Here is a 22,424-nt window from a genome sequence, read left to right on the forward strand (position 1 = left end):
GGGGAGAAATCCAGACCTTTAATCTCTGGATTTTGCACTGGTCCAGCTCCTAACAGATTGGAAAAATGAGGCTGCTGTTCCAGTTTGCACAAGCCGACAGTGCTAATAAATGCTCCTTAAGCACAGTGTCTTCTGGCCGTGTCCCCAGTCCCCTCCTCAGCAGAGCAAAGCTCACACCGTGTTGCCAACCATGCACGTGTTCGCTGGAGTAACCGTCCAAGCCTGGGACGTGTGGCACCTGAGCTGTGTCTGGAGGCCACCAGTGACCACAAGCCCTTTCAGTGCTTTTTAGGTTTCCAGTCCCAGAAAGCTGGCTGCTGAGCCTGGCCTGAGCCGTCATCCAGCACTGGAGGGCACAGCTGCCTGTTTCATCTGTTCAAGTTCATGGTGAGCCTGAGGATGCTTGAGCATCCATCCACCCATCCATCCATCCATCCTTCATCAGTCACCAGTTCAAGGTGAGGAAAGCAGCGAGGTCAAACAGATGGCTGGATATCTTTGCAGCTGGGAAGAAGGAGGAAAGACTGAAGGGTGGGGAGCAGAAGAAAAAAAGCAAATCAAAGCATTGGCTATCAAGGTCAAACTCAGCCCAGCCTTAGGCCCGTTGAGCTGCGTATCTGGGCTGTGCCCAGGGCTCAGTGCCCCGGGGGCAGGCAGAGCACCTCCCTGCACCATCCCCACCCAGCCCCTGCCTCCCCCAAATGCTCAGCCTGGCACTGGGTAACGGCAGGACCATGTAGCTCATGAGCCTGAGGCCACCAGAGCATGGTGGAGGTCTCCAGGCAAACAACTGTTCTGACCTTGTTAATTCATAGAATAGAATAATTTCAGTTGGCAGAGACCCTCAGGATCATCGAGTCCAACCATAACCTAACCTAACTCTGGCACTAACCCATGTCCCTGAGAACCGCGACTAAACACCTTTTAAACCCCTCCAGGGATGGTGACTCCAGCACTGCCCTGGGCAGCCTGTTCAATGCCCCACAGCCCTTTGGGGAAGAAATTGTTCCCACATCCAACCTCAGCCTCCCCTGGCGCAACTTGAGGCCGTTTCCTCTGCTCCTGGCGCTTGTTCCTGGGGAGCAGAGCCCGACCCCCCCGGCTCCAAGCTCCTTTCAGGCAGTTGAGAGATCAGAAGGTCTCCCCTCAGCTCCTGTTCTCCAGCTGAACCCCCCAGGTCCCTCAACCGCTTCTCATAAGAGGACTGGTAATTAATTATCAATTATTAATTATAATTAATTATTTTGGGGGGAGAGCGGGGCAGTTTGGGAGCTCATATGCAGGACCCTGTAGGGTAATGAACTTTGCTATTGGCTGTAGATGGGGCCTCCATGGCATGAGGTTTGGGGCTTTCATGTTCATGGAGTTCTGTGTGTGACCACCCACAAAATCTTCGCCTGAAGAGGCGAGGGCACAGCACAGGGTGGGAAGGGGAACACAGCACCCCTTTCACCCCTTAAACCATCAAGAAGCTGCAAACTCCCTGCTGACTTCCCTGGGTCCATCAAGAGCAGAGCAGAGGAAGAGGAGGCGTCACCCCCAGTCAGGGGACAGAGAGGGACGGGGGGGAAAGGCAGATCCCACCGCAGAGGCAGGAGGCACGGAATGATGGAGAAAGAAGCTGGTGAAAGCACATGGGCAAGAGCAGCAGAGGCTGTGGAGGTTTAAGGGCTCCAGAGTGACTGTGCACACAGAGCGCAGACAAAGCCGTCGGTGCACACAGAATCACAGAATCCCAGCATGTCAGGGGTTGAAGGGCCCTGGAAAGCTCATCCAGTGCAATCCCCCCATGGAGCAGGAACACCCAGATGAGGTTACACAGGAAGGTGTCCAGGCGGGTTGGAATGTCTGCACAGAAGGAGACTCCACAACCTCCCTGGGCAGCCTGGGCCAGGCTCTGCCACCCTCACTGGGGAGATCGCAGTCAGCTCCTGTGCCTCAGCTCCCCCAACCCATCTCTCCAAATGTGAACCCCCACGTGAGATACAGCATGAGGTGCTGCGTGCTCAGAGCACAACACAGAGCTTCATCCCCAGCCCGTCATCCTCACCCTCACCCCCAGCCCAGCGCAGGCTCTGGGGCGCAGGGAACAGCAGAAGCCCCAGCACTGAGCTTGTCCTGGTTAACAGAAAGATGTGTGGTCCTCCCCATGGCATTTTAAGTATTCACGACACAAAAAGATCTGTCACATCTCATTAGCTCTTGAATGACCATAAAGGCCCCTGCTTTATATTTACCCTACATGCATTGTCTCACCCCATATGCACCCAACTTCCTTTTCCAGGATCCAGCATCCCCATAGAGCTGCTCCCTGTAAGTTGTCCCTACCCTTCTGCGGTGTGGGAATACGAGGGCTGGGTTGCTCCATTCTCCCTGCGCTCCCCCCAGGGCAACAGTCAATCCACCATCTGTACATGCTGCAGAAAAGTGACCAACATCAACCGAGCAACTCAACTGCACACACAGTTTCTGTCTGTGGAATGGAAAACAAATGCCTTTGTTAAAGCCTTTCCTCACCACCCACAGAGACCACATCTCATTACCAAGAGTCCCAAACCTCACTTGGCTTCTCACATTTGCTGCTCTGCTTGGTGCTGTCCCATCTGCGCTTGGCGGCAACGGCAGCGGGATCTTTGTGGGAAACGAAACCAAAGGTCTCAACCCCCACTGCTTCACCTGCACCTCTGCAAGGGAAACACCAAGTGTTTGAGGTTCCTGACACACTTTGGGCTTAAATGTGCTGCTCTGGATGGGAACAGCAGGTGTGGCAGAAAGTTTGGTGCTCTGGTGTTCAATGCGCTGGCCTCGGCAGTCATTGGAGCAATAGAGCAGGGTTTCTCCAGATCCAAATCCTCCTTTTATGTGCTTCTGGACATGGAAAGACAATCCATTGGGCCAAAACACCTGTTATCTTGCATTCAGTTTGAGTCGAAAGATACAACAAAAGCCCACACTGGCTTTAATAAATCAATGAGCACCACAGTTAAAGTCTGTGCAGCGCTTTGGAAACACTTCGCTTACTGCAGCTGCCACAGGACCCGTTCTCTGGGGAATTTGTAAAAGCCAGTTGCTGACTCTGCAGGAGTTCTCATATCCCTCTTGCGTTGTTCTCCTATTATCTGCAGGAGATTTAGTGACTTATTATTCCTCTTCCCAAGAAAGTCGTGGAAACATTTGGGGATGTGTCAAGAACCCCAAGGCTCCTGGTGGTGTCTGTCCATCCTCTGCCAGGAAAACACACCCAGGCCTTGGATGGGGATGGTCCAATGCGAGAAAGAACTCGGCCATTTCCGAAATCCTCTGTGCACGTCTGACAGAGGGGCTCGAGCAGCCACTCCTGCCAGCGCTGCTCAGGCGCCCATCTGCTGTAGCCGAGCAGATGAGGAGCGGCCGCAGCGACGGCTCGGCAGAGCGCTCCGTGGGGATGCGGAGGGACGGGATGTCACTGCGGGCTGGATTAATTCCTACCTGATCTCATTCCCATCAGTCCTGCTCCTCACAGCGCTCCCCTCTTCCCTTCCTCTGGTTCTTTGCCACCTTTTAAGCATAATTTCAACCTGCAAGGCTGTGAATATACAAGACCCACTGTGAATATCGTACTCTTCTGGAAAATATTCAACATGTAACAGGCAAAAAAAGCGTGGTGCACTGGGCATTAAAATCCAAATTAGAAAGGTAAATCTGATACACAATCACCTTTTCAACAGCAGAGCTCTCAAACAACAGCTTTTCAAGACAGCACACACAAATCGATACCTTTCTGATTGCATCACATAGCTTTTTCTTCTATTGCATTTGCATGCTTGCCCAATCCTTACCTTTTGTTATTTCTATGCATTAAGTTTAATCTCATTTTTTTCATTACCTACGTATTTCCTTTCTACCTTCAAGAACCCTTCAACCTTCACAGCAAACCATCTCTCTTCTGCATGGGGATGACGGTGGCTCCACCTCCGGAGCGCGGTGGCCGCAGTTGTGAGATGCCATTTGGCAGGACGGGCCTAGAGCCACCACGGTGCCAACACTTCCTGTGTTTGCTTGTGGTTTCCTTCTGCTGCGTGATGCGGAGCCAGCCGGACAGACAGAGCTCCAGGACAGCTGGGACATCCGCTCCTCATCTTCGCCCTGTGCTCCAGCTTGGCCCCCGTCTCACTGTTCAAAGATCCCCTTCACATCCACACGTGCCAAAGCATCATCTCCTGATTTTGGCCGGCTCAGAAGACACGTCTCTGCCACAGCATCTCCATGAGGCTCCAGCCCCAGCGCACTCCTCGTTCTTCAAGCCTGAGTATGTTCTCGGTTGGGAACAGATTTAATGGCCACCTCCCTCATGTGGAACAAAGCGTGGAGGGAAAACAGTGTGATTCAGCACATAAGTGGATCTGAGAAAGTGGAGTGGGTCTGGAATATGAAACAGTTGTGTACAAAAAAAGCCGAGACCACACGGCCTGCCCCAAGCAGCCACTCGCTAACAGGGAAACCTCAATGGTAACCGCAGCCGCCAACCTCAATAACCACTTCAAGACAACCCAAGAGGTCTTTGCACAGCTCCTTCAGAAGAAAAAAGGAAGAAATGTAATCCTCCCTGCTGGCTGGGACTCACAGGAGAGCAACCCATTGTTTGAGGGTGTCAGAAAGTGTGGAGACAACGCAGTGAAGAAAAACATTTAAAGCTTCATTTCAGATGAGCTCACATTTCCCAGGGCTTATTTTTCCACATTCATGGTGGAAAAAAAGGCTGTTTTGGTGCTGGACAAAAGCATAGCGCGAGGCCTGCAGCCGGCTCTGACGGCGAGCAGGATACAGACATTTCAGTCCACAAAAATAAAAAGAACCAAAAACTTGGGTTTTACTTGCCTTTAGTGCCTTGTTTTCAAAGTGAAGCACATCGAGCTTTCCTCCCTGTAACAAAGGCAATAAAACTCCCTTTTCTTCTCCTTTTCTAAATGAAAATGCGTATTATCAGAAGAGGACTGTAAGACCGCATTAGAAGGTCCGACATCCAGCCATGCCACCGAACACCGGGGACAATTAGGACACCAGCATGTTTTGCCATCAGTCACACAGTCCTGCTCCACCCCAAGTGAAATGTGTCCATGTGGAAGAAAGAAATACACAAAACCTACGGGATAATTACCAAATAAAAGGGCTGGGGGAAGAAACAAAGGGTTTGCAAACTAATGCGCTTTAATACAGAATGTAGAATTAAGGAAACGGCTTCTGCGTCAGAAAACGCACAGTCTCTGTGAGCCCAGAGCCCGCTGTGGGTGATGCAGGGGAGGGAGGTACCGCAGACTTGTGCTGGGAATTCAGCAGAAACATGATTAATAGCATAGACTTAAAGCTGTGGCTGCTTTATTTTGGAAATACACAGCTGTTTGAAGTGTGCAAAAAGGAGAAAGGACAACAGCGGGCTGAGCCTGCAAGGAACAAGCCTGGCGCTCGACGCACGAGAAGGGAAACGAGAATGTGCTTTTCTTCCTGCAAGGAAAAGCCACTTCCTCGTGTCTGTTGCACAGCAACGTCTTTCCAGAGCCAGCTTAAATTTCTAAGTCTGTGTAAAGAAGCGTGGTTGTTCCCTTAGGCTTGCGACAGAGACTAACAGCACAAGCCTATTCTCATATATAGAATATGTAAGAAATTATAGTATCCGATACCAATGTGAATATGTATGTCTGTCTTATCTATATTAAGCTATGATGAAACAGCTGCAGTAGAAGCAGAGTCTCCCTAGGCTCTTTCTAAAAACTAAAAGACTGGGCTGAATTGCCCCTGGAGGCACCTCCCTCTCTTCATTATTGAGCATAGAAAGAGCTGAAAGAACTGGATTTCTTAGCCGAGGGACTGGAGCGAGGTGAGGTTCCTTCAAGCCAGAAAAGATCAGCAAGAGCCCTCAAACCTGTTTCTCTTTAGAATTCCACAGTTTCCAAGTAATATCTTCCTTCAAAGCCCTCTTCCCCCTGCCACAAGAGCATTTAAGCAACTGATCAGGATCAGAGCGACCTCTCTTCTCCATCAGCTCCATGTATTGAAGGCATTTCAAGGGAAAGGACACACGGAGTTGTGCACTCTGCTCTGCCATAGGATTTTACTGTTGAGCCAAAATCCTTTTAGCTCTTAGCCCAAATTAGAGCCAGTTGAGAAGAGTTTCCTCAGGGCTGACAGACACCTGGGACTACAGCAAGGCGTGAGTTAGGTTCACTGCCACAATACCCTACACGTGCGGAAAGGAGAACGCGAGGTAGAGCCATGCAGGACCAACCCAACACTGGCCAATCCCCACGGACATTGTGGGATTCCAAACATCTGCAGACCACAGCTGGGGGCCCCTTTGCACTGCTGGAAAAGCCCAGGAGAGGCCTAACCAGGATGGGCTTGTGCTGCCCGAGCACTGCCTCTGAGCTGGGTGTTTCTGCCCATTCTCCTCCAGGGACACTCAACTCCCCCTATTCCCACCATTTGAGTCCTTCTCTTTTCTAGGGAAGTGTGAGCTTAGTGGTGTGTGCACAAACCAGGCATGTCACAACAAGAGCCAGAGGCCACGAATGCATTGCAAAGAGCAAGTTTTATTTTAATTACCTCTCTACCGGGGGATCTCGGAAGTCGCCCCTGAGCTCCCAGGCAGAGGTGACACCAGCGGGGACGCAGGCGCTGGTCAGTTCAGCCCTGGTAGGAGAGCGCTGGGCCTGCTGAGCTCGCCTGTATTTCAAGGCTTCAGGCAGGCGCAGCCTCTCGCTCTTTCTCACAGCAAAGCAGGGATCTCAGACACAGTGATAAGTTGTCTGGAGTTCCTCACAGGCCTATGTTATCTAACACAGAGGTTCCGCTCATCAAGCACACAAGGTCAGTAAAACAATTAGTGTGATGTATGTGCTTTTTCTACAGACACCTGCAAGTCACTTGGGTGTATTTACATTTAACCAACCTCCTCACCAAATCTTCCAGTGGCTGGAAAATACACACCAGTGAACACGACAGCCGGGGAGCAGGATGAGCGAACACGGACTCACCACCCAGGTTCCAGCAGGCTGCATCCCACCATGGCCTGCCAGCTCAGAACCAGGACCAGGCTGGGAGGGAAGAGCTGCTGCTGCAGCAGTTGGCGTGAAGGCACGACAGGGAGCGGAGATGTGGCTCCTGCCTCTGGCCCTCCCATGAGCGGAAGCAGGGCAAGGGGTGCCCTGATGGCTGATCCCAAAGTCCCCCCACCTGGAAGCCACTGCTGGGACAGATGCTGCAGTGTGCCCAAGGGTGGCTGTGGGGCTGAAGAACTGCATGAGGTCCGTGACCATGACCTGTCAGCCTGGAGAAGAGAAGCTCTGGGCAGACCTTATTGCAGGCTTTACGGACTTAAAAGGGGCTGAAAGGAAAGATGGGGACAGACTTTTGAGCAGGGCCTGTTGCAATAGGATGAGGGGTGATGGTTTTAAACTAAAGGAGGGAGATTCAGGCTGGACATGAGGAAGGAATTGTTGCTCCTGAGGCTGGTGAGAGCCTGGCCCAGGTTGGCCAGAGAGGTGGTGGATGAACCACCCCTGGAGACATCCCAGGCCAGGCTGGACGGGGCTCTGAGCAACCTGCGCTGGTGCAGATGTCCCTGTCATGGCAGGGGGGGCACTGGGGAGCTGGGAAGGTTCCTCCAACCCAAACGGTTCTATGATCCTGTGTGGCAATGCAAGCACCTGTCAAACGGAAAGCTGCAGAAAATCATAATCTGCTACTCAGGCATCATGGGACTAACCTTTACTATGGCAAAACCAATTTGAAAAGAGAAAAGCAAGCAATTATTTTGGAAGATGGAGTGACTTTGCAGTTTGTTGCTGAACTGGTAATTCTTGTGCAGCTTCTGTTTGCTGCTGAACATCTGCCTTCAATTCTTTCTCAAAGCTTGGCCTCCCACATGCTTGGATACTGTTCTATTACCCTGGTAATCTGGAATAAACCTGCAGGAAAAAACTGAGCAGAGGGGTAGAACAAATACCTGGAGAAATGTTATTCAAAAGATTAATAGATAATTTCTAATGAATCTTAGCTGTCAGCATCACACTCAACTTCACATTCTCTTGACTTTCAGAGTTTTCCTGCTGTTTCAATTCTATATCTCCTCCACTAGATACCATCGTATGCACTTTCGTCTGATTACAGAACATCCCATACGATTTGTGACAAACCTTGTGTTGTTTTCAGCAGCAGCAGCTTTGAAATTCCGCTTTTTCTTCTCCTCACCTACAACCTCAGGTGACCAAGTGTCCCTGCCAAGCCGCCCCGGATGACACAGCCCCGGGGTTTCGGGGTGTGGGGTACACGGCTGCAGGACACGATGCACCATGACCCAGGCACAGGACCAACCAGAACCCCCCTACTCTCAACGGAAACTTTTTATAGATGTTTCTCCTTCTCTACACCATTTCTGGTTATAAAAATACTACTGCTTTGATCAAGTCCTACCTCTGGCCAGAAGCTTCCATGAGAAGAGTTTAATCTCGCTTCTTTTCACAAGCAGTTACCTCAGCAGAACAGAACCACGCCGCCTCGAAGGTGGCTGATCCCGCTGCATCCATCCTAAGCCAGGGAACTAGATTATTTTCACCGTACTGGTTACTTTGGTGACCTGACAGAACCCTCCGAGTACCAACCCCCTGACTGCGCAAGGGAGATAAAAGCATTTCCCTGGCAAAAGCGGGTTATAAAGGGATTATTCTTCTTACAAGGATACCAGCGAATTTCAGGCAGAACGGCAGCAACGTGACTTCTGGACCGTTCTCCTGGGACCTCCAGTGACAAATCTCGAAAGATATTTCTTTACGCGTTCTGGGCTGACAGATGTGCGGCATCTGGAAAGGAACAGACCTGCGAGCACTGTGATGAGTTAGATGAGATGTGGGAGATCACAGGAGCCGAGAGGAGCAGCCTGGCTGTATCAGGGCTGTGTCAGCGCCAGGTTCCTCCCCAGCCCCTCCCACAGGGACTCCATCCCGCTGCACAGCCGGGTGCTGCCTGATAAAATCCGGCTCCCACATCTCCAGCAGCACCATCCAGCTGATTTTCAGCTCACAAAGCATGGGAAACACAGCTTTTTGTGCCTCCACGCACACGTATGTGCACAGACCCAAGGCAAAGCAAGCTACAAACTTCTCCTGGTGAGAACTCCATCCTTTAAGCTGCTGCTTTCCGTTCTGCTTAAGTACAAAACTCTGCTTTTTTCACCTCTGGACACACGACTGCACTTTAAATTACATCAGTCTGACAAGGAGCAAGAGGCATTTACGTTCATTCAACACTTGTGGCAGACTGTACTCCTCTTTTGGAATAAAATCAACTAATAGCTGCTCCTAGACACAGACTTTTCATGCATCAGTGAGGCCACTCCACAGGTGAATCAGTCTACAGCTCAAGATATTAGTCACTAAAGCCAATGCCTTCAGGATTTCATGCACAGACTCAAAATGTATCTATAAAACACAGCTGTAAAGCTCTCCTGTGAGCCAGGAGAGCTCACAGACGACAGGTTTGAAGAATTATTTGTTTTTTTATTAACTTGCATCTTTTTGATCTAAATTTACTGAAGTCAAACCTGTATTTAATGCAGTTAAACACAGCAGGAGCTCAAGGCCGTACTATGGGGTTGGTGGTTGTTTTTTTTCTTGTGTGTTCAGGCTTTTTGTGTGCGGTTTTTTACTTTAGTATGCTGAAGGTATTTGACCCAGGAAAAAGCATTTACAACCAGAAAGTATCATTGTTCTCCAGCTATTTCAGGGTGTCCCAGCAGCAAGTCACTGAAACAAAAAGGCAACTGGCACTTCTCCAGGAAGTTTTACTTCCAATAGGATAATGTCTATTTGCTAGAGAAAAAACAAGAATACAACAATAATGTTACAAGAGGCACTGATCCTGGCTTTATTCACTTCAAGATACATCCAACATTTGTTATAGCTCACTTGAAATTCAAAATGCTTTTAAGAAACCAACGATAAAACCTTGGGGTTTGCCTTAAGAGCGCTGTCAAGTTTTCAAATAGCAAGTAAGTGACTTCCCAGCAAGACTGCAAGACTGTGTTCTGTATTACCATACAAAGATTAAAACTTGGCAGAAACCCTTCAGTTTCTGACACCTGATGAATCGCATTGAGAACGGTCAGCGTTTCCCCGGGGAGGAGGGTGGGTGTGCGGGGTCCTGAGCTGCTGCACCTTCTGACCCTGCACCGTTTTGGTGATTAAACGAAAACTGTCCCCCTGACAGTGCTCAAGGACTTGACCCCCCGAGTGCATCTTTGTACGTGGCAGCTCTAACAAGTTAGGACAGCACTAGAAGCTGCTGATAGTGTCTGCCGGCAAAGTGCTCCTTCTGACCAACCCAAACTACTTGGCAGTATCTTCTGTAAATTCAAGACTTATACAAGATAGTGTGTTGCAGCCATCATATGATGATGTTACCTATATCCTTTTTCCTGCATTTAGCTAGATTCTTTTTAAAGTGGTGAAGAGTGCAGGACTTAAGAAATATAACATTTCTCTATTAGAAATTGAAAAATTTAGTACTATGACACTATGAAAGCTTACAGTACAGTTTGTCAATTCTATGTTAAGAGTCAGCATCAATGTGGTGTCCGAACCATCCCAAAGTTATACTCAGCATAATTAAGCAGCATCAACCTGTCCTGACATCACTTTCTGTGCAAAATCCATTCCCCAATTAATGCGGCCATAGAAGCATGAGCAGTTCTCATGTTGCTCTGTTGTCCCCCTGACTTTTTGTGGCTGGTTTCTCTGTTTAATGACAGCCTAACTAAAAATAAGCTTGTTATGTAAAAGCAAAATAACCTTTATGTAAAACTTCATTCTGGGTCTTGGACACAGTTCAGTGACATGATGTGCAGAATAACATGCCAACCATTCCCATGAGCTGTTTAAAGAGGAAACTGAAGGAAAAATCCAAATCAAAGACACTCACTGTTATAGTATCTTTAATTTATCTTGTGTTTTACAGAAGTCTGAATGGATTAAAAAGCACCTCCTTTCCCATCACGTTCCTTACAGTTGGTAAAACATATTCAATGAGCAAAGGTATGTGAACAGCTTGAGGATCTGCATCTTGCAAGGATTTCACAGACCAATCAAAAGCCCAATTTCCTGTAGTTTTTACAATCTTGTTTTAATACAATGGTAAATCCATTCCGATTGTAAACCTGTCCAGTCACATCTCCCCAGAACACTTTGCAAAATCCAGTGTTGATTAGCAAACTAGTTAGCTTTGGCACGGAGCTGTGCTCTCTTGCCTGTGACAGCCTGGAAACCAGTTTTGATGCTGGCGACGGAGCAGCGAGAGTGGCAGGTCTCACACTGCAAGAAGTATAATCTGGTGTCCTTCTGTAGGATTGTGTCCGGTGACCGACACGTGTGACAGGTGACATACTCCTCTGCAGAGAAGGAATTAAGTTGCAGTTAAAGGATAATGCGGACAAGTCACCACTTCTTCAGCCTTTAGTTTCACAGTTGTCTTGAAAGGCTGTTCAAATGCAGCTACTAACTTAGAAGTGGGTTCACTGTGAAAACCACGGAGGTTGAGGCAACCTAAAAATTCCCCCTCGTTCCCAGGTTAATGAAGCCTGGGTTTCATATGGTACATTATGCACTGACACTGGTGTTTTAAAAATAGTAACAACCAATTAAGACTTCCCACTGGCATTCTAGAACTTCCTCTGCTGAAACAGCATTACCAGATGTCAGCAACTCTTGTACAGACACAGCACTAAACCAGTGGGTTTTGTTACATAAAATCTGTGAGGCCTTTGGCCAGCAGCACACACACTGTATTTGTTAATTAATGTGTACAACAGACCTTAAAATTAACAATTACTGTTATTTTCCATAGTCCTCATCAAAGCCAAGAAATCAAAGTCAGAAGAAAACAAGCAATTCTCAAACACTCAGTTTTCCTTGGTATGTTTTAGTGCCAGGACAGAGTACAACCTACGTGCTTATTACAACCACCTGTATTTGCATTATAAAGCTGGAGCAAATTTATAGCTTCTTAGCACAGAATGTCCACGGCACGCACACACGTGGGCCATACACGGGCCACTGCTCATCAAAAGGGGGCTGAGAGAAATCTGTAGTGGAAGAAGGAGTTTTACTTACTGATATATCTTCTCAAGACATTTTCTATCTGTTTTTGCTGGAATCTTCCTTTGATTACAAGTTGGTTGTTACCATCTATTGAGCCACTAAGTTAAAAGAAAAAGTAATTATTTGATTTGCAGAAGACGTCATGCGTTAAAACAAGTCAGGAACATGAAGCAGGATAACTGTGCATTCTTCAAGATAAGAGTAAGCCAGGATTACTTTGTGGAAAAAAATGCACAGTTCTGAAGGCACTTGAAAACCTACAGGTAGTTTTACCCAAACACAACCCCCATGGCAGTAAAAGCACACTCCAGCAGAGAAGAGCCTCATATTTAAGCTACTCACTTAGAAGAGCTTCACAGAATTGAGAATTAACACCTGCATAGCTCAGAGAAGCGACCAAGACGACTCCCTAGCAAGGTGTAATACGCTGAACAGATGTCATGCATGCAGGAGGCAATGGCAACGTGGTTAAGCTCATACACAGCCCAGCAGCCTTACCTTGTACCCAATTCTGCCAACAAAAATGCCAGAAGATGTTTTGGCTGACGATGTAATCTAAAAATAGAGTAAGGATATGTTTAACCTTCCCCCTTTAGAGAAATTTGATATTTACATCAGGCCTGGCAGGCTAAAATGATCTTAAATTACTAAGTTTAAAAGGCAGCAGTGCCAGAGGGTCTGCACCAAAGTGCAAGGGCAGACAGTGAGGACACAAGAAAACTGAACAGTCCACAAAAAAAAAACCCCACCGCCCCTAAAAACTAAACTCACAATTACAGTAAGTATTGAAAAGCAGTTTTCTATTTGAGATTTTCCGTTCTTATCCTCCCGTCCCCTCACCGTTCCCCAAAAAAAGTGTTACTAGCTACTATTCAAAATTCATTTTAGGGGACTACCCAGATCCTCAGTGTGATTTCACCAGCACTGTTTTCTGGCACGTTCGTAAAACAAATCAGATATGCATTCCCCGAAGTGCTCACAAAGAACAGAACTGCCCTCGTGAGGAATAATTAAGATGTAGAAAGCACTGCGGAAAATAATGGCTAAAACTACTGAATTCCATACTATTTACCAAGAGAATGATATTTGTAGTCAGGTCAAATTAGATATCGTTTTTCCCATCCCTCCTCCCAAGACCTGCAAATAAATATCACTGGTGACCCAACTACAGAAGCTGGTAAACTCACAAAATCAATACATTCAGTTTTAGGGGCCCGTGTAGCAAGCCTACAATTCTCATAATTTAAGCATAAAATAAGAAATTATCTCAAACCATCTTCATAAATATCTTCTTCCAGAGAGGAACCCTGCAGGATGATTGAAACAGCTTTCGGTTTGCTCCTGGTTTGCCACAGTCTTGTGTCAGAAAACACACATTCAACACAAAAGCCAACAGCACTGACAAGTGCATCCACTCGCTATTCCTGGGAAATCTCAAGAACACACTTACAATTTGCAGATGTCTGTAAAGTTGACAAAAGATGTTTTCTTGGTCCCTACTCTTACAACCTGCGGAGGCTTCATGACAAATTTTCGTTTTTCTCCAGCTACCATATCTGGGTTTTTTTCCCGCATGATGTTAAATACTCTATTGAGCAACTGCAAGAAAAAAAGACTCACATGAACACATCACATTTCTCAAATGAAGCACATGCCTTTGAAAACCTCAAAACACCGTTCACAATGAATATCTGACCATTAGCATTGCCCCATGTTTTTTTGAGCACACACTTTAAAAAAATGTTCTGATAGATGCAAAATAAAAAGGCCATTTCACTAATGGTTTATTTCATAACCCACAATAACTCGGTCTATTTGCAGGGGTGTTTTAACTATCACTAATATTGCCCTATATGAAAGTTAACTGTGATAAAAGAAGTGCTGTTACTTTCAGTTAGAAACAGGACGTATGAACTTAAGGCCGATGCACATCAACAAAGATTTTTTAAGTGTCTTTAGAACATTACCTCATCATATGTGTAGTCCCTTTCTGAGCCTGCCCACGCAGGTCCTGACTGAAGGCTAAAAGAAATTCCATCATCTTTTTTGCTATCTTCATCCTCAAAAGCTGTGAAGAAAGTTTGGGATTCATTAAGAAGAAACATTCTTTAACCTCCATTTCTAAAAGGTACATCAAAGACTCTTCCACTAAGATGCAAACACAAGTCTTCTCTGTCTGCCTACAAGGGACACCAGCACTTATGGCAAGTTTACACAGTGCTTTTACAGAACATTTTTCTGATAAACAATATAGCGCTAAAGGTAAGAAAATGAATTTTGAAACAAAAAGGCACTTGAACAGAACTTAGTTGCCTACAACATGTGTGGGGGACTACGGTGCGTCTGTGGATTCCCTGACGGAGGGCATGGGAACAGAAATTAGCCTTGAAGATATTAAGGCCTACCTGTCAGAAAGATGGGAGTAAAGGAGTATCCGGAGATGTTGAAGATGTACCCGTGAGAGAGAAGGGAGTAAAAGAGTAACACTGATGATAGCAAAAATAGCCAATGAGATGTTACTGCTGTAACTCATAACCAATAGCGAGGGGACACATGAATTGGTAAAACTGTATAAAAATGCACTTGTGGCAATAAATGGCATCTACTACTTTCATCCTGGAAGAACTTGGTCTATGTCATTTGTCCGTCTTAACCACGACAAACATGGACTACATTTCACTTCTAATCGAGCTGGGTTATACTTTTACCTTCATCCTTCTCCATTATCTCATCTTCATCTGGAAACTTCACATTCTTTTTTTTCTTCTTTTTATTGCCCAGCATGATATCAAGGTCATCTTCAGGTTCTACTGCCTCTGGCACATCTCCTTCAATTTTCAAGTCCTGCAAAGAAATAATGAGACCGCAGTTTACAGTATTAGAACACAAATCTCCATTGCACTGCATTTGAAATAATACTAGTAGCATGCTATACTAGATGAATACTAGTAATATCCACCACAATCCTAAAAGGTAGCAGGGAAGAATGGAACTAAAGCATTAAGATACTGAAGGGTGTGCTGCACTACCACCACGACGCAGAGCTAGTTATTTTTATGCCAAGCTCAGATACGATAAAGTATGTGCATCTAACAATGCAGCCTTGTACTAAAACTTAGTTTATACTATTCCCTTTGGAATACTTGATTTCCTACTAAGTGATCAACGCAGGCAAAAATCTTCTGGTCTAACTTCAAGAGAAAGGTCACATTATACTTATCCTAAAAGCATGAGCCATTTGAGGGGCTAAGGGAACAAAACACCCCACATGGCAGACAATAAGGTGAGGCAAAGCTGTGCTACCTGCAGCCAGTCCCATTTGTTATCACAATTCTGCACATGTAGAGAACATAGAGCAAACATTTCACCTGTCTGGGGCAGACCAGAGGGACATTTTCTTCCCCAAAAGGCAGAATCTAAAGAAGAGGTTTACACATAACATAACATTTCTCTGCCCTCTTGCTCTCTGGGCTGGCCAGTTACGCTGACACTTGATACAAAAAAACAACTTGAGAAGAGCAAAAATATCTTGTACACCTTCTGAAACACAGAACAGTAGACAATTTCTAACCCATCCGAATAAATGATTCCTGAGCAGATATACAGCCTTTATTTGAAGGCCGGGCCTTTAAAGGACTATTCTGTGTGGCTTCTGTCATCCATTTACTTCTCTCACCCCAAAAGACAATTAACTTTGATGCCAGCCAACCCTTACTACAGATTGCAGAATTACTTGCTCATTGTGCAGATCAGTTAGATTATTTTCACTTCTGGGCAAAAAGTGCTCCAGGAACAACATGTTTAGCAGAACCTACTATATATGAAAGATATGGTGAAATGTAAGTTCCATTATTAATCGCACTACGAGATGATGACAGACTGGAAACAAATCCTGCACTGCCAATTCCCAGAAAATGAAAGCAAGAAAGCTTTCAGCCATAGACAAATGACCTAGTTATGTGAACAAACCTTTACGCCTTCTTCTGCTTCATCTATATCAAATATCTTTTTTGTTTTTTTCTTCTTTTTCTTTTGATTGAAGAAGTTTAAGTCATCCAGGTCATCTGTTGCATCTAAAAACCAAAGGATTACCAGAAGAAGTATAATAACTGTAGAAACAGTTCAGACATTAATGTTTCTAATTTACATCCAAATCTTCAAAACTATACAGTAAGAGATAAGCAATGATCTGTAGCACCTGCAGATATCCTTCAGGTTTTAAAGAGGTCATTCCCTTCTATCCCCAAACACCTTAGTATTGTTTTACAGTTTCTGCATCTTCTAAATGCATTTACTTAAAAATTAAGTGCTTAATCTCTGTCTGCTGTACAAGAGAAACTATTCACTTTTGTTGTTATAAGAGAAATGCTTGGAAAAAAAGAAGAAACTGCAGGAGGAAGATACAGTTTATTTGCTTTACTGTAGGAGCCAATTTTATCAACAAACTGGATTTCAGTTAACAGCATTCTCTGAATCAGGTTATCGTGAAATGACATTGGCCTCAATTTAAAAAGCAAGGTTATATTCACAATTGCAAGCTTACTTCCTGAAAGATTCTGAAGAACATTCTAGTTATCACATTTACAGCTGTCCAAAAACCAAAACCCCCTGTAACCATATTTCTGTTATCACACTATTGCTTAGTTGTTCAAATGAAAACCAGTCATAGTCGTGTATTGTAATGACTGCATGTGGAAGACATAAAACTTCATGCCAACTATTTTATGGTTCTCCTTTCATTGTCTCACACAAAAGAGTGTGAGTCAAGAAAGCAGAATTTAAATAAGCCAGTGGTAGTTTGCTGGCTGGCTGTGAATGTGATTTCAAGCAGGAGGGAAATCCACCCTCCAAACCGGCAGAGTGTTACTCACAAGCCTCTAAACAAACCTAGGCCCCAGCATTAAACACTCTGATGCCAAACTCTTGAAACAGGGCTTGTAGTCTCAAAATACAGGGCTACCTTTGCGAGCTTATCTACACAGATTCACTTTACCTTTCTTCCTGCTGTCTTCTTCGTCTGCTTCAACATCTTTGTCTTCTGTTGGCTCTGGTTCAACTTCTTTTGTTTCTGACTGCTGAGTCTCTTCTGCTTGCGTATCCCCTCCTTCCTCATCCAGCATAAAGGGCTTCTTCTTTTTCTTCTTCTTCTTGCTCATAGTAGGATCAAAAATCATCTGTAAAAGTCAAAAGTTCCTTAGCAACACAATTATCACCTTCCATTTAATATTTGTAACACCTTTAAGTTTCTCTTGAGATTCCTTCAAGTTACACAAACTGTCCCTTGGCTTCAATCTCAAGGCGGGATTTTTCTAGAGCTGTAACAACGTAACACAAGTTAACTGACCCAAAACAGTGATTACTAAAAACACTGCAGATCTTGTCCCAAGGCATGACTGATGAGACCAATTACAAGAGACATTACAACACTACTTGACAGTTCAGAGCTTCCATGACTTTTCCTACGATAGTCCAAGTTTCTTCCCATTTCTGTATTAGCTCGGCTGAAAATATATTAAAGCTGGGCATCTTTCACAGACTAACTACCAGCTACTTCTTGGCTTTATTATCACTATGCACTCAAATTTTGAAGTAAGACTATGCAAAGCCACCACTGAATCACTCAGCATCAGAAAAAAAAAAAAGAACTTCACTTATACCACAGAGCCTGATTACTTACCAGTTACACTTTGTACTTCTATTTGTGAGACATGTTAATTTCCAGATTTATTAAAAGGCAAGATCTACCAACAACTCTCTTGACAAGAATGCTCTGGACTAGGGACAAGCCCAGAAGGGGCTGGTGACACAGCAAGAACTGTATCAGCTTTCAATACTACAAAGTAGCAAAGGTCTCATCCTTTTCCCACACTGGTGGGAAACTGAACCTCAGAGACCAAGTGATTAAAAACCATTAATGAGCTCTTCAGCCAGCAAAGCAGCTTAATGCACGTAGTCTGGCTGTGAAGAAGGCGCTAACCCCAAGACTCACTTTTAACCTATTCAGCAGCTGCAGACCTGAGATATTTAACACATGAGCTCTTCAGTTTTCCAACACAGGAATGCTTCCTACTTTTGTCACTGAAGATGTAAGTTTGATGTCACAGCTTCTGGTCACTTTTGTTACAGACATCTGGCCATATTTTCACACCATAGTATCTATTTAACGTATCAAACCGTTTTTGACACTTGAGACTTTCTCCAGCAATCTTTTCCTCTCACTTCTCATTCTCCTACACATATTTTAGTGATATTCTGATTTTCTGGAACTTACATGTTTCATGAAGGCTCTACTGACAGGCAGCAAGCTGCACATGCAAGTGTCTGAAGCGGCACATCACAGAAGGGTCCACAGACATGGGACACCAAAGCTTAAGGCTTTCAAAGGGCTCAAGTGTGTCTTTAGTTGTACACGCTGCACTACAACAATTTTCAAAAGAGGGTTTCCCTCTAATGCTTCGTTAGTCGCATGTGTGAATCATGCTCTTATAATGCACAGTAAGCAAAGAATGTGCACAACCGGTTGTGCTGTCTGCTGGCTCCCTCCTGCAACCCCAGCCCGCCAAACAGAGGGAGAGGCGCCCGCAGCTCCAGGAACAAGCACACGAACGCTGTTTTCAAGATCATGACTCATTTCAGTGAAGAAGCTTTGCAAGACTCTGAAAAGTTTTATATCCTCTCACATGATTAAGCAAACATAAGATGGGAATGGCAGAAGACGTGCCAGGAGAGGGTCAGTTGGACATGAGGAAAAGGTTCTTCCCCCAGAGGTGCTGGACACTGAACAGGCTCCCAGGGAGGTGTCACAGCCCCAACCTGACAGTGCTCAAGAAGAGACTGGACAACGTCCTGAGACACACGGGGTGACCTGCGGGGTGTCCTGTGCAGGGACAGGAGCTGGACTCCATGAGCCTTGTGGTCCCTTCCAACTCACAACATTCTATGATACTACGAAAATATGATGTATTTCTAAGATTATGCTTAGATCAGGTGTAATGATCTCTAAGAAGGAACTAGCCCACCCACCCTAAATCACTCTTCTCTTTGTGAAGAAACAGCCATCTTTCATCCCAAACCACCATAAAGCACATCTTGTGTCTACAAGAGACATTGTGTCTTCAGTAGCACCAGTCTCAACTGAAGTTAACACACAAAGACAACTTCTGGATGCAGGAGATCGTTTTTTTCAGCATTAAAACTGTGTAGCTGGCCTTGGACAGAACACTGCTCTGAAGCTCCACTCCATCCATCCAGGTCAGGCCAAGCTCCTGCAAACACAAGACCCCGTCATAACATGTGAGCTACTCTCAGGAAATAACAGAATAGGAGAAGGAGGCCTATGCCTGGAATATTTTGTTCATCAAGGGCTCCAATGAAAACTAAGCAGGAGTCTTAAGTCACACATGCTTTAACAAATCATGATATAAACTAAACCAGCCTGATAACCAGGCCATGATGTGTTTACCTTTCTGAGCTAAATGTTTCAGAAGTTCTCTTATTTCTTTTCTCTATTCTGTATGTTTGATTAGTCAAAGCATTACGATATCATTTAAGCGCCGAGAAACTCTACAAACTTGCAGGCCCTCTACTGAAGGGGCTGTCGCCTCCAGCACAAATACAAACCCTCTACCTTTCCTGTGTCAAAATGGTTATACATTTCTACCCTTATTCTGCTCTCAGAGCCAAAGTCCCATATGGGGTTTTGTCTTCTGTGGATCACACAGTTCTTTCTCACATCCAGCTACATTTATCTACTCCTTATTTCAAATGACTAAACAGTCAAAACCCCAATTTACAGAAAACTTGCAAGTGAAAGAACAGAGCTTTATAGTTCAAGTCCAACTCTCAAGACAGAAGGCAACACAACTCTAAACCACTGTGACATTGGCAAATGCTGGGGATTCTAACAGCGCTCACAAATAAATCCCATTTCATTAGTCTGAATAAACACAGGGCAGGTCTACAAAGCACACAGCAACTCTGTGCTGCTGAGCATAGTTCAGCCATCCTTACACTACACCAAGTCAATGTCTACGATGGAGTGCGAAATGGCAAAGACCAACCTGTCCCTAAACTCCCTGGCTGCACAAAACAAAGCATTCTCCAATATTATTTCCGTAAGCTTCAGAGAACTGCTGAGTGAGAATAACTTCTGGGTATCCAGTAGGATTTTTAATAGAGCAAACAGATGTTAAGAGACTGCTTCCCACTGCAAACGGGGCCTGTGTCGCCTCTGTAGCTGCACTGCTGGCAGCACTCGGGCAGGAGATGTTCCACCAGGGAGTTTCATTTTGTATACAGCTCTGAACATCTTAAGCTACAGTCCAATGCAAGAAACCGAAGTTTTGTAACATCTATACCATTTTAACGTGCAAATGTGTCTTCATACTCCTCACTGTTGGAGGGTTGTTTGCTTTAAAAAGTTTCACCAAGTTAACATCAATAACAAACTACTTGGCTCCTAACAACCAGATACAGAGAAGTTCTGGAAGGCACGTATGCTCACTCACTCACACATGCATTAGCCAGGAGATGTAACAGTGACAGTTCAACAATGATACTTTATTCTGTCAGTCTGCTACATAAAGCACTCCAGAAATATAACTTTATTATACTAGATATTCCTGATATCACTTCAATAGCATAACAAATGCATTATGCAAGAAAAAGTAATTTTACTGACACTTAAATACAAACTGGGAAACTCCAGGTGAACTGCTCAAAGGTTCTGTGATTACCTCAGACAGAAAGCACCTGACGCAAGGATTCCTGGGCCCTAATTTCTGGAACCAGAGCACAGCCTAGACATTAGAGCTGCAGTTCCAGAGACATAATTAGGCATAAAAATGCAGTACATTCATTCTAGATGTTAAAGCAGCTGAATAAGTCAGTCTCAACTACCATTAAAATAATTAGTAATTACACTAGTTCTCCTTTATTATGCAGGACAAATGAGGGCTTGCCTGTCTCCATGGCTAGAGCGACCACTTGCTCAAAGGAAACATGTCACACAGGTATTTTAGACACCAGAGAGAAGACCAGCAGCAGCCATCTCATGGATCCAGCCAGTGCAGTTCCCCACAGGCTACAGTCATCCATCATCAGGGTGCTTCAGAGATGCAGAGCTTCCCTCTTCCCCACCAGAGCAACTGAAACGCGGTTCGTAAAGGCGCCAGCACACGGCAGGAACAACACGTGAAAGGTTTCTCAGACACAGAGGTGTCTACTTCCCTGAGGTGTGCCAGGGCAAACACCACGAGATGCGGAAAACAGGAAGGTATCATTTGTTAAGATGTAGCTATTTAGCTCTCGGGTTAAAGGCGAGTTATTAAAGCTCCAGACAGTGGCAAATACGCTGACTGAACGCTACGTCTCGTTAGCAGAGCACGGAACACGAGGGAGAAGGGGTGGCGCTGAAACCCGCCGCCCTCCCCAGGCCTCCCTCCGGCAGAGCTGGCGGAACACAGGAGCTCCACCGAGTTCTCTGTGCCCCACGGCCGCGGGCCGGCGGGACCGCGCGGCGCAGACGCCGGGAGCTCCGGGGAAGGCGCCAGCGCCCGCTCGGCCTCCGCCCCGCGCACCGAGAGGCGGTCGCGGGCCCCGCTGGGCGACGGCGGCGAGCGGGGCAGCTGCCGGTGCCGCCGAGCGGGGCCGCGGGGCCCATTCGCCTCCGGCCGCCCGAGCACCGGGGCGCCGGTTCTGCCCCAGGGCGGAGGCCGCGCTCGCCGTAGGCCTCAGGCCCGCTCTCCCACATGGCGGCGGCCGCGGCGCAGGTCTCGGGCCCGGCTCCCCCCGCGAGGGCAGCGGCCGCCGGGTCTCACCTCGTCGCCCGACATGGCTGCGGCCGGGCGCGGAGCGGAGCGGTGCGGGAGGCGGGCGGAGCGGCGGGCGCGCAGGGACCGGATCAGCCGTTGCCCGCGACCGCCGCGCTCGGCTCTTGCATCAGCGCTCCCCTCCCCCGCGCGCCCCGCGCCTGCGCAGCCGCCCCGCGCACGCGCGTCCCGCCGCGGCGCCTCGCGGGAGTTGTCGTTTCCGGAGCGAAATACGAATACAACAAATACAATTTCCCTGAAAATAAAACAAACAGTTTCAGAACAAATATGAGGCCTTAGTACTTATTTTTAAAATGTTCTTTAAGCTTTGCTGCTACCCCTATCTACAGTCATGCTGAATAAAGCTATAGCTACATGGAAAGTTAAATGTGTTCAGGAGGTGTTACCGGCCCGGCCCGCAGGGGCAGCGGGTTTGTCACCGGTGTCACCTCACGGAATCCCAGGATGTCAGGGGTTGAAGGGCCCTGGA

The 22,424-nt window shown here is 46.3% G+C and overlaps 1 protein-coding gene across 1 annotated transcript; it reads right to left on the minus strand.

Annotated features, from left to right (window-relative positions):
* Nucleotides 1-10,946: 10,946 nt before the first annotated feature.
* On the minus strand, nt 10,947-22,109 carry EIF2S2 (eukaryotic translation initiation factor 2 subunit beta). Its single transcript, XM_082065524.1, has 9 exons — nt 21,944-22,109; nt 17,119-17,299; nt 16,095-16,198; nt 14,834-14,969; nt 14,093-14,193; nt 13,576-13,724; nt 12,624-12,680; nt 12,138-12,223; nt 10,947-11,416 (listed from the first exon to the last, which is right to left on the minus strand). Exons 1-9 carry the CDS (start codon nt 21,956-21,958, stop codon nt 11,241-11,243), a joined length of 1,005 nt encoding a protein of 334 aa, XP_081921650.1. The 5' UTR covers nt 21,959-22,109; the 3' UTR covers nt 10,947-11,240.
* Nucleotides 22,110-22,424: the final 315 nt, after the last annotated feature.

Source organism: Streptopelia decaocto, assembly GCF_964273445.1.
Source record: "Streptopelia decaocto genome assembly, chromosome: 14".
Lineage (NCBI taxonomy): Eukaryota > Metazoa > Chordata > Aves > Columbiformes > Columbidae > Streptopelia > Streptopelia decaocto.